General features: G+C 32.2%; 5 protein-coding genes across 5 annotated transcripts; 3 read left to right on the plus strand and 2 right to left on the minus strand.

The window, feature by feature from the left end:
• The first annotated feature begins 328 nt into the window (after positions 1–328).
• TOM40 (TOM complex pore protein TOM40) lies at positions 329–2,055 on the plus strand. The gene is made up of 2 exons (XM_020193952.1): positions 329–422; positions 797–2,055. Exon 2 carries the CDS (start codon positions 797–799, stop codon positions 1,949–1,951), a length of 1,155 nt encoding a protein of 384 aa, XP_020044951.1. The 5' UTR covers positions 329–422; the 3' UTR covers positions 1,952–2,055.
• Positions 2,056–2,213: 158 nt separating this feature from the next.
• On the minus strand, positions 2,214–6,553 carry ASCRUDRAFT_77659 (uncharacterized protein). Its single transcript, XM_020193953.1, has one exon. It carries the CDS (start codon positions 6,117–6,119, stop codon positions 2,514–2,516), a length of 3,606 nt encoding a protein of 1,201 aa, XP_020044952.1. The 5' UTR covers positions 6,120–6,553; the 3' UTR covers positions 2,214–2,513.
• Positions 6,554–6,782: 229 nt separating this feature from the next.
• Positions 6,783–7,583, plus strand: ADD66 (Add66p; the record flags this gene model as incomplete). The annotated part of the gene is made up of 1 exon (XM_020195291.1): positions 6,783–7,583. One exon carries the CDS (start codon positions 6,783–6,785, stop codon positions 7,581–7,583), a length of 801 nt encoding a protein of 266 aa, XP_020044953.1.
• A 569-nt stretch (positions 7,584–8,152) lies between these two features.
• ASCRUDRAFT_77660 (uncharacterized protein) lies at positions 8,153–8,952 on the plus strand. Its single transcript, XM_020193954.1, has one exon. The coding sequence runs from the start codon at positions 8,321–8,323 to the stop codon at positions 8,942–8,944; it is 624 nt and encodes a 207-aa protein (XP_020044954.1). The 5' UTR covers positions 8,153–8,320; the 3' UTR covers positions 8,945–8,952.
• A 677-nt stretch (positions 8,953–9,629) lies between these two features.
• ASCRUDRAFT_82570 (MATE family efflux transporter) lies at positions 9,630–11,393 on the minus strand (the record flags this gene model as incomplete). Its single annotated transcript, XM_020194744.1, has 1 exon — positions 9,630–11,393. The coding sequence occupies one exon, from the start codon at positions 11,391–11,393 to the stop codon at positions 9,630–9,632; it is 1,764 nt and encodes a 587-aa protein (XP_020044955.1).
• Positions 11,394–12,294: the final 901 nt, after the last annotated feature.

Raw genomic sequence — 12,294 nt, forward strand, 5'->3', positions numbered from 1 at the left:
AAATGGTTTTTATTTTTACTGTTCAGCATAGTGTCAGCGCCAGCACAACACCGGCTGCTCAGATACTGTTTTGATATGGTTCACATATGCAAAGCTCTCAATGCCTGAATCCGGTTCTAATCACAGCATACTGATAACCAGATTAATAGCACTTCCCGATATAGGCTCTAAAATGTGCCTAGTTAGATGATACCACGCTTACATAACAGTTGTGATACTACATGTAAAACGTGATATTACATAATCAGCTCTTTTGAAAGAAATGAAAAAAATTTCACCTCTCAAATATATGAATATTTGAAGTAACCAATAACTAACTGAAGATAGAGGATCATTTATAGCCATATTAGACATCCTATTTGTATTATTGTTTTTTTTTCGATCTATATATCTTTGTACATAATATAGCTTTTTAAAATAATGTATGTTATTTAATTGTTTTTGTGCATTATTACCAACAAAATGTTAGATCTCTCCTCCTTTTTGTTATGGCAAATCCATCAAATCATTCACTTAAATCGAGGAATCTCACTAATTTTTATGGATTCTGCTTCCAAATTAAAAGAATTGGTTTGAATTCTGCTTTTTTTATTTTAAGGCTATTTTTTTCTAAAAATTAAATCGATTTTCACGATACTGATTTCTTTTGTTTACTTTTAAATCAAAAAAAAAAAGTTTAAAGAATTGTCTATCCCCAAACTGAGGAAAAAAATAAGATTAGGAGAATTCAAGAGAGATAAAAAATTGTTAATTCGAAATTGACTGTACTAACATTAATTTGATTCTTATCTATTAGATGTCTGCTCAACTACCATTAGGGGATATTTCTAAATTAGCTATTCCAACTCTCCCAGGAATGCAGCCACCCAAACCTCAACCTGGCTTTTGGTCTTCTAATCCTGTTTTTTCTTACTTAAATGATGTATATTCTTCAGTGTCTGAACATAGAAGGTCTTTGGGTTTAAACAATCCAGGAACTGTAGAAGACTTAAGCAGAGAAGTTTCAAGAGATGTTCTCTTAGGCCAATATTTTTTCACTGGTTTAAGAGCTGATTTGACCAAAAACTTTTCCACAAATCCTTATTTTCAAATTACTCACAGTTTGAGTATAGGCTCACAAATGATGCCTCCATATGCTTTCACTTCTCTTTATGCAACTGATGACTTAGTTGCCCAAGGTACTCTTGATAATAATTTTGCGCTCAACGGTAGAGTTCATTATGCTTGGTCAAAAAATAACATCTCAAAAATCAATTCTCATATCGCTAAGGGCCAACCAGCAATGGTTCAGCTTGAGCAAGATTACCAAGGACATGATTTCTCTTTCAATATAAAATCTTTAAATCCTTCTTTCTTAGACAATGGAGAGTTTTCTGGAGATGTCTATGCCTCTCTTTTGCAATCAATTTCTAAAAAACTATCTATTGGTATAGAAGCTGCATACTCCCGTCAAGCTCAATATCCTCCAGATGCAGCTATCTCTTATCTTGCAAGATACAATGCTGATAAATGGATTGCTTCAGCCCAAATTAAGGCTCAAGGCTCAGTTGTCGCCTCCTTTTATAGAAAAGTTGCTGAAAATGTTTCAGCAGGTATCGAAACTCAAATTCTGGCATCAATGAGGCCAATTACCGACCCAATGTTAGGTCAAACTATTGGTGTTGAACCAGTTATGGAAGGTGTCACTACTATCGGTGCTAAATATGAATTTAGACAATCTGTATTTAGAGGTCAAATAGATTCTGATGGGAAAGTTTCTTGTTGTCTTGAAAAGAAAATATTACCAACAGTTAGTGTATTATTTTCTGGTGAATTAGATCATCTCAAAAGTACTTCAAGACTTGGTTTAGGTTTGCAATTTGAAACCGCTGGTTCTGAAGAAATGATTTTACGTCAACAAGGTTTAGATGCTAATGGTAATCCACTTACCTTAGAACAAGCTGCTATGTAAATTTTGTTCAGTTTAATGAGTTAAGCTATTTTAAAAATCTAAAAATCTAAAATAAAGGTCTAATTTTTTTAATGTTTTTTTTATTTAATTTTACTTTTTTTATTTTATCCTATCTTATCTTATCTTATCTTTTTTTCTTTTTTTGTTTATTTTTTGTATTTTTTACTTCTATTTTCTTTTTATTTTTTTTTTCTTAAGAAAACATCATTTTAATTACACATTTGTAAATAGTTAAGATTATATTTTATATCATACGTATAATTATCATGGGTTTAATTTTATTTTTCTGGAAGTTTCATTCGTAATTTTTAAATACGCCAGTCATGGTAGAATTGGATGAGATTAATGTTATTTTAATGTGATAGTTTCACACTTCAGTTGAATTAATGCCTGCAAAAGAAGATAAAATACATAAAATTATAGTTAGACGATATTATAAGGAAAGGTAAATGATTAATTGAAATTAAGAAAACACCGAAAAATGTAACCATGAGTGACAAAGACAAAACGAGCAACAAAAATTATCTAGAAACAAAAAAAAACAATAATAATAATAAAGAAATCACTTTCCAAGCACTGAATTAATTATTTTTCCAACGAAACCTGTCGTTGGTTCATTTTTTTGGTTTGTGGGATACCTAGAGTTTGCTCCTCTATAATTATGTCGATAAGAATTAAAGCTGGCAAAACGTTGACGATTTAAATTGTTGTAAATAAAGTTGGGTAACTCAGATACAATTGAGGACTTATCATCATCATCTTCAATTAAATGATGTTGATGGTAATTATTAAATGAAGCAATACTCCTCTTTGGTAATAATCTTTCATTTGCTGATCTTTTATTATAACTTTTATCTCGATCTTCAAAACCACCATTATATGTTTTATTTCCATTTGCAAGTTCCTCGGGAAGTCTCAAAGATGATAAATATTTGTTAATGGTGGTGTTTTTTTCATTATTATAAGACCAGTTAAAAATATTTAGCTTAGCGTTGAATTCGGATTTTGACTGCTCTTTTGCAGGAGATGGCTCAGGAGGAACTTTTTTTCGTGGCTCCATAGTTGCTTTTGAAATATTTTCCGAAGGATCCATCCAATTTGTATCAGGATCCATTTCTAATGACTTCTGAGAAAAAGCATCAAAAATGAGTTTTTCATCTTCACTATATATGGAACCTAATGTCTTTCCATATTTATGGTCGGGCTTTTGATCCGTTTTATCTTCTGCTTTTTGAACAAACCTATCTTTATTGTCGATTTTGTATGGAGACTTTAGGCTTTCAATAGTTCTTTCAATATTATATCTTCTCTTATATTTATTCAGAAACTCGGGAAAATTCTCGCAGTTTGACTCAAACATAGGTTCAGTAATGAAGCTTTTAATGCTATATGTTTGAGAAATTTTGTTTGAACCAAATCTATTTTTTTCATAATAATTAAATATATGACTGTCTTTCTTATTATTAGGTGCTTTCTTGTTATCAAACGCATTTTTCTCATATTTGTAGGTTAGAAAGTTTTCATATGAATTTTTATTAATAATTTTATTTATATCAAGTGCAAATTTGGGATTGGTATCACAAAGATTAATATATTCTTTTCCATTTTCTGAAGTTAAATTAACACTTGCTGACTCATTCACGATTTCATCTAAAATTGAATCCAACGAGCTATTTGAATGAGATTGAAAGACTGGCGATGGGCTCATTAGTTTATTATCTGTGGAGTGACTGTTTAATGTATTGATATCATTTTTCCTAACTATAGAATCTGGAATTATCAAAGAAGACAGTTTTTTTTTTATAAAAGAAATATTCAAAGGATGATTTTTAAACTTATCTTTATCATTACAACTGAGATCAGGGCCATTAAGCTTTATTGGACTCATTGATATTGAAGTTTTATGGTGTTCAACACCATTGGTCAAAAAATCCTGGTTTCCTAAATCAGAGAGTTTTCTCAATTTGCTTAATTGGTTTTCAGGTGTTTTAAAAAGAAATGCATCATCAGTTATCTGATCTATCTTTATTTGGGTCAAAGGTTGTTTTGTTTTGTTGATCTCATTTAATGCAAGAATTTCGTTTAATTTTTTATTTCTTTCATTTTCATTACCAATCATCATAGCATCAAAAAACCCAGAATAGTTTGGATCAAATAACTGGCTTATTTGAGATTTTCTGGGATTAGATAAAATAGTGCTATGTTTTTTTTCAGTATCATTAAGCGAATTATTTTCAATAGAATCGATTTGTAAAATAGAATCATTTTTTTGTGTTGCCAGATTTCTGTTATAATTATTTAAATTTTCTTGAGTAGAAGGTCTTATTATGCGAGAATTTTTTGGCAAAAATAAATTGTTCAAAAATACATCCTGTAAGCAATTTCTATGCTGATAATTGGAGTCTAAATTTTGGTTTTTAAAAATATTTTGAGCAAATTGGGATTCTTTTATTGATTCATCTTGGAAGATGGAGTCAATTGATCTTTCGTCTTTTAAATAGTCATCTAATGAATTGCTTTTTGTTGAGGGTTCATCAAATGAAGAATATGAGCCTTCATTTTTATTTTTTTTGATATTTTCTTCAAAAGTGGGAGATGTTTTTTGGGGAGATTTTTCTATTATGCGGTCATTGTTATTAAGAACAGATTTGATTTTATTATTGTCAATAGAATTATTTTGTGTTTGTAGTGGATTTTCTTGTATTTTTTTAGGGTGAGAGTTAATAGTTATAGGATCAGTGTTTAAGTCTTTGAAATCCTTGAAATCTTTAAAGTCTTTGAAGTCTTTAAACTCTTTTGATTGTCCGTATTGTGATAATTGATCAGAGGCAAAAGATGTTGAAAATGATTTATCGGTAGATGAGATATCAGATTCTAAAGTAGAAATTGAGATGGATAAATCAATGAATAAGCAATGATTTTTGAGTAATTGATCTAAATCATTGATATGATTGAAAATGGTATCAGAATTATGGATTGTATTTTTTGTATTTGAGTAATGTTTAAAAATTAATTTCAAGTATCTTTCGGGATTGGGTAGTATTAGAATATATGAATTTTCATTTAATTTTAAAACTTTCAAGTTTTTGGATAAATGGTAGATGAAAAAAGAAATATCAATATCTTGATTAATCTTTTCATTTTCATTTTCGTTTTCGTTTTCGTTTTTATTCTGATCATTGTGGTTATTAGTATTTTCACATGAAAAATATATTTTATTATTCGAGTTTAATTTGTATATCAGGAAAATTCCATTAGATGATAAAAAATTAGAAGAGCTGGAGGAGTTGGAAGAATTGTGCTGAGGCAGATTATGAGATGACACAGAATTATTATTGTTACTATAAAGTTTACTTTTGAGATTTTTGAGATTCTTTATTGTGCTTGAGGATTTGTTATTGTTGTTGGTAATGCTACTATTACTGCTTGTAGTATTAATAGCGTTTTTGTTGTTGTTGTTGTTATTGTTGCTGTTGTTAATTGATTTAATTTTTTTGTTTTTTTGTTTTGGAGAAAGAGAAGGATTAAAGCTAACGATTTTGACATTTGGATAGGAAAATAGAATAGATGTATTCTGGTTGTTATGGTCTTTGAGATTTATATTATGTTGATTTAGATTTATGTTTTTAAATTTAAAAGATATATCAGGTAAAGTCATTGATTTTTTTGATAAAGATAAATTTGGAAAATCAAAGCTATTTTTTCTCGATACCATGTTATTATTAGGTGTGGGATTGTTATTATTGCTATTATTGCTATTGTTGTTATTGTTGTTATTTGATATTATACTATTTCTACTTGAAGTGATACTATTTTTTCTAGAATTTGAAATTGGAAAAGAGTCCAAAGAAGGACTTGAGCTGTGATTTTTTAGTAGACTATTTTTTTGATTATCATCAGCGATTTGCTCATTGTTCTTTAATTTGCTTTTAAAAAAGGACTTTGAGTTTTTAAGTGTGAATTTGTTAGTGGGTTTATTTTTATTGTTATCAATGTTATTTTGATCTTGAAGACCATTGTCATCTTTGATATTGTTTTTGTTATTTGCTTTGTTATTAAGGTCGTTGTCGCTCTCTGTAAGGTTGTTACTGTCATTTTTTATCAAGTCTTTGTTGGATAGCTTTATGGTGTCAGAGATGTTTGTTTCGTTTTCATTGATGGTGTCCATTTCCAGATGATAGAAAATATGGTGTAAATATGGAGTGAATATGGGTTGTAATAAAGTGGGTTGATTGGGTTTATTATAAAATACAGGTTATCCAGGTTGTGAACAAATGGACAAATTGAAAAGCTAAAAATAAAATCAAAACTAAAATGGAATATTGAGACTATTGTTATTGTTATTGTGTTTCTGAAACCAAAATACGAAATGTAAGAATGAGCATAAAACGATGGATATATTTACTTTGAGAGCTGCAGTTACAATAAGGTGGTAGGCATATCCAGAAATGCAGCAGAAACAGACAATAGGCATGGAATCACTCAGCAGTCAGCAGACATATAGGAGAATGCGATTGGAGCAGAACAAAAAGCAGAACAGACGAAGAAAGAAGATGCTATCTCTTGGGTGAAACTGCCTGAATTCTCGTTCACTTCTTCATCATTTCTTGCTCATTTTCTGTTCATTTTCCCTTCAAATCTCCAATTCTCGCTCCAAAGCTGCACATCCAACATCTACCACTGCGCTGGTACGTTTGGCGCAACTTAAGCACGTGCGCAGTATGACACGTGCAGTCATCCGCTATTGTGCGCAACTTTCCTGCGCAACTTTTTTTGCCCACGCAATTTATCTTAGCTTAGTGCCACTGAAATGCTTCCACTCTTCACTACAATGCTTCTTCTCAATCTGTTCTCTCCAGAGCTGGCCCAGCTGCTCCATGGCTCCAAGCTTGTTCTCCCTGCTGTGTCCTTTGCCAACGTTCCTCAATTGGCTGTTGACTTATTGCTCCACAACCTCAACTTCAAGCTTGTTGCTCGACTCAGCAACGACTACCTATACCCCTTCGTTTCTCCTATCGACACCTCGCTACTAGTCGATTCCAGCAATTACAACAACGAGCTCGTTTCGACCTCTCTTGAAGTATTCTACTCTGCTGACTACAACTTGACAACAATCCAACAAAGAGCCCCCGTATTGCCTGGTTTTACCTCGTTGTTCATCAGTGATGTCCTAATCAACAGCCTTTTCAAGAAGTTTTCGTTCAGCGAAATCATCGTGCTAACCTCAAATGACATGGGCATCAATTTCAATAACAATAATATCTTCACTTTTCACGAAAACTTGAATTCAATTGATTCAAACTCACTGAAATTCATTAAGACTCTTAAAGACCAGTTATTCTTAATCAAAGATCAAAATATTAATTTAAAAATTATTGAAATGTTTGTTTATGAAGGCGATAATTTTGATGATGCTCAAATTCTATTCAAAACTCTAATTAAAAAATATCTATTCAAGGATATCAACTACCAATCAATTCTATCCAATAACAACAAAATTCTTGAGAAGGTTCCCAAAAATCAAAGACAACAACATTTAACTGCTACTGGCTTGATCAAACCAATTTCTTGGTCAGGCGCATATGGAGACAAGCCAGTTCCTAACTCAATAGAGGAAGGTATTTTTGGTTAAATATTCTATATATATCAGTTATATACTAAGAAATAAAATATCAATTTTTAACTCGCTTCTGTCCAAATAAATACTTTATTTTTTTTTTCCTACTTTTTGAGGAGGTCTCATGTTGGGAGCCTATGCGCATGTATCTGTATATCAAACAATCATGTGTTTATTTGTAACTTTTTATTGGTTGCTTTACAAAAAAATTGCTTCTTTGCATATTTGCGCATGCAAAACGCTTCTTTTTGCTTCAAACCATATTTATTTCCTCTTGCCATAATCTTTTTTCCTTCCAAGCCTTTGTTAATCGTTTTAAGTTTCAATAATGCAATAGTTTATTGTTTTTAAAATTCTATTACGCTTATTTTTATGTTTAATGTCTTCGAGCTATGCTTTTTTCCTTTGTTAATTTGCAATTTGCTACACAATTTTAGCGAATTAATCAAGTTGTTTTGGAAAAAATCAATATTCTCCATCAAGTTTTATTTGTTTTGTATTATTTTTGAAAAAATTAATTATAATTGCTATTTAATTTATTTTTTTTTGTTTGTCTTTTTCGTGTTTTTTTTATTGCTTAATTCCTTTTGATTTCATTATAAATATCCATCAATTTTATTTCATGTTTCAACTGTTTTCCTTCTCTTTTATCTTATCATTTTCTTCATACCTATCATATATTCAATAATCAATAATCGATCGCTCAGTTCAATCAACCAAAATTAATAAATTCTCTTTCTTATCCTATCAAAATGAAATTCTCAACTACTTTTGTTTCCGCTGTTATCGCTTTATTATCAGCTTCTACCTCAAACGCAAACTCTGCTGATGCTGTCACTGCTGTTTTTGATGATATCAATAACCATTTAACTGATTATTTGAGCTTAGTCACTGCTGGGGAAGTTCCAACTGCTATTTTATCTTATTATTATGTTGCTCAATCCTATACTGATGACAGTTATACTACTTTAATTAACTCAGACTTCCCATTCAGTGAATTTCAAACTTTTGTTACTGGTTTAGACTGGTATTCCACTCGTTTAAGTTCTAACCTTGCTATTGCTACTGGTAATGGTAACGCTGCTTCAGCTACTTCAGCTACTTCAGTTATTTCATCAATTACTTCATCTGCTTCATCTGCTGAAAATTCTGAAAGTTCTGAAAGTTCTGAAAGTTCTATGTCTTCAGAATCTTCAGAATCTGAAGATTCCTCGGCTTCATCAGCTTCCTCCTCTTCCTCTTCTAGATCAAGTTCCTCTTCTTCATCTTCGAGATCGAGTTCTCGTTCCAGTGAATCTTCATCCGAAGATGCTGGTGCTCTTGTTGCTGCTCCATTTTTTGGATCTATTATTGCCCTCGCTGTGAATTTGTTATAGGAGTGTTATATTATAGAGCTATATTTTTTTCACTTTTTTTCACTTTTTCTTTTAGTTGTTTATTTTCTTTTAGGTAAAATGTTTATATTTTTCAATTTTAGTTTAAATTTTAATTTTTAGTTTTATCTTTAAACTGTTTTAATACAATTTTTTTTTTTCCATTTTTCATAATTTGAAAACTCGATAATTTTTACTCTGATTTTTGATGATTTTTTGATTCTCATTTTTTTAATTTCTGACTTTGAGATTTTTCTATATTTAATTGACGTCGAAAATCATCAACAACGCAGGTAAGCTTGTACAAAAATTTTTGTGACAAAAACCAGGAATAATTTAAATTATTATGTATTCAAAATTATTGAAAATTAAATAATATGACAAAGTCAGAAAAATGGAACAAAAGAGAACAAAGTTAAAAAAAATGTTAATACACTGAATGCAATAAAAATGAAGGGATGTTGTTATGAAAAAAAACGAGAAAATTCTTAAAATAATAAATAATAAATAATTTGAAATTAAAAAATGTAAATGTAAATACAAATACAAATACAAATATAAAAATGAAAATAAAAATGAAAATGAAAATAAAGATAAAAATAAAAATAAAAATGAACATGAAAATGAAACCAAAATTCTATGAAATCAAAACCCCATCAACGTAAAATTATTATTATTATTATTATTATTAGGCAAGTTGGGATTCATGACCTTCTAAAATAGCTTCTTGAATGCAATCATCGATAATTGCATCCCAATCAGCATATAAAACGAAATAAGTTTGAAAAATACTTGCAAAAAACAAAGCAATAACCATACCAATCCATAAACCGAATAGTTCTAATTTAACATGAAACGCAAAGAAAAAGGCGACGGGCAAAGCAATCAAGTAGTAAGAGACAAAGTAAATTGTTGCACCGATATGTTGTTTTCCCTGGGCTCTTAATATACCTGCTGCTACAGCATTAATTGAGTCGTTAATCTGGTAGGTAGCACCAATGATTAATACTCTGGCAGCTAAATCAATGACTTCCTGATCGTTGCTAAAGGCTCTTGCTATTGGAGTTCTGAAGACGGATAAAAGAATTGCAGTGAATACGCCAATGATTCCACCAAATATAAGACTAGTATAAGTTGCCTTTTTAGCACAGTTTTTTGAGTTGGCACCGATAAAGTTTGCTATTCTTGTGGAGGCTACAATGGCTATAGCAAAGGGAATTTGGTATGTCATAACACAAACGTTTGAAATGATTGATTGTGCAGCTAAAGAGACAGTACCGAATCTTGAGGTTGAGAGGGTGATAATTTCAAAGCAAAACCATTCGCATTCTAACATTAGAACGCCACCAGCAGATAGTTTTAGCATTCTTGACCAATTTTTAAAGCAATCCCAAGAAAAACCGGACCAGCATTGATAGCCCTTTATTCTCCAGGAGTATAGAAGCAATAGTAGAGCCATTAGCCAGTTTGTGATGGAGACAGCTATTGGGGCACCAATGAAGCCCAAGCCGAATTTTGAGTGCCAGACCAATAGCCAGTTTAAGAAAGCATTTAATGGGGCACATATCATCAATACGACAGTTGAAGCGTGGAAGATTCCTTGAGCTTGTAAGTAATGTTTACCATTTTCGAAAAGAATATAGCCGGGGACCCCCAAACATAGAACAGTCAAGTAATTTGAAGCCAAGTAACAAAGGTCCTTTTCGGGGATAATTGAGAGCAAGATTGATTCCGAATAGACAATCCAGATGAGTGCAACTGGGACAAAGACGATTAGTAGGAAGAAAGTGCAACGCAAGAAGTGGAGACCAACCATTCTGTAGTCTTTTCTGCCATAGGCCTGAGCACATAGGGTGTCGAGACAGGTTGAGACACCCTGGATTGGAGCATAACCAGTGATATTTGCAGTCATTGAGGCGAGAGAAACAGCAGCCAATTCATTTTTGCCCAATTGACCAACACTAAAAACCGAAGCAATAGTTAAGGAGTATTGCAATAGGAAAGTTAAGACCAAGGGGGGAGAGTATTTTAGAAGAAAGTAAGATTCGATTGAGTAATCTGTTTGGGGTTCTTTTAAGGAAAGGGAGTCATTATTGTTTTGGGGGATTAATAGGTCGTGTTGAGATAAAGATAGATTTGATCTCGAGGGGATGATGGGGGTTGATAGGGAGCTTCTTCTGGATTGAATATATGAGTTTTTGCTGTTGTTTGTTATTGAGCCATATATTTGGGGTTGTTGGTCTTTTGAAAGGGGAGTTAAGTCGTCGATTGCGTCGTTTTCATAGACGTTGAGATGGTCGATATAATTTGAGCGATATTCGTGAACGGTTTGAGAGAAAGAGGAAAAAGCGAGAGAGGATCTTCTTGGAGCAGAGGCCGATAAAGAAAAGGAATGGTTATCAGAGTCTCTTGGAACAGGGAGTTCTATTGGGGGAGGAGGAGGAGGAGGCATTTGAAGTGGAATGGGTATTTGTATAGTTCAGATGGAAAAAAAGAGTGAAGGGAGAGAAATAATATTTATATTGGTTAGAGCAGAGATGAGGTATAATAAGAAGGGAAGGTAAAATAGATATGGTGCCGGTATCAGGTAGATCAGGCAGAAACAAATAATTAAGGTCATATATTGGTTGTAGAAATGACAGTTGGATTATCGAAAATGGAAAGTAGAAGGCAGAGGAATAGCGATTCCTCGAAATGAGAAAAAAGAGAGCATATTTAGGAGGACTAGTGAAAGATAGAGAGATTTTGGGCTGCAAAAGAGAGATTTTGGGGATATCTCTGAGCGATGATTGAGCGATGGGCGATGGAAGCGTGGGTCTTAAATATCTTTGATATCTTAAATATTCCGTCAAGAGATTCGAAGATCAAAACGGAACTGATAGCTCGATTGGGAAGGCATGGGAAAGAACGAGGCCAACGGTGTGGAAGGGTTTTTTTGGCTGTTTCCAACGGGATGGGAGGAAAGCGCGAGGCCACGTGGGCGATCACAAGACAGAGGACAGATGGGGGTCTGGCGATGTTTTAGAAATTATTGAGTGATATATTGAACAAGGACATAGCCGTTAGCAAAGCAAAGCAAAATTGAGAACGAGCTAGCAAGTGAGTTTGCGGCATGGTGTTTATTATTGTTTATGGTTGCAAATTAGACCAGAGTGGTTCTCACGGGTAAGAAAAAGTGATAAAGATTGTGTGATTTTTGTGATTAATGGTGAGTAGAGATTGAAATGAGTAATGTAGAAAAAGCGGTGGGCATTTTTTATTTTTTTTATTTTTTTAATTTTTGTTTTTCTTGATTTTCTAATTTTCTAAAGGTTTGACAGATTTGGGTTACCCGCTGTGGGTAGGCATTTTGT

Source organism: Ascoidea rubescens (genome assembly GCF_001661345.1).
Source record: "Ascoidea rubescens DSM 1968 unplaced genomic scaffold ASCRUscaffold_16, whole genome shotgun sequence".
In the NCBI taxonomy this organism is placed as follows: domain Eukaryota; kingdom Fungi; phylum Ascomycota; class Saccharomycetes; order Ascoideales; family Ascoideaceae; genus Ascoidea; species Ascoidea rubescens.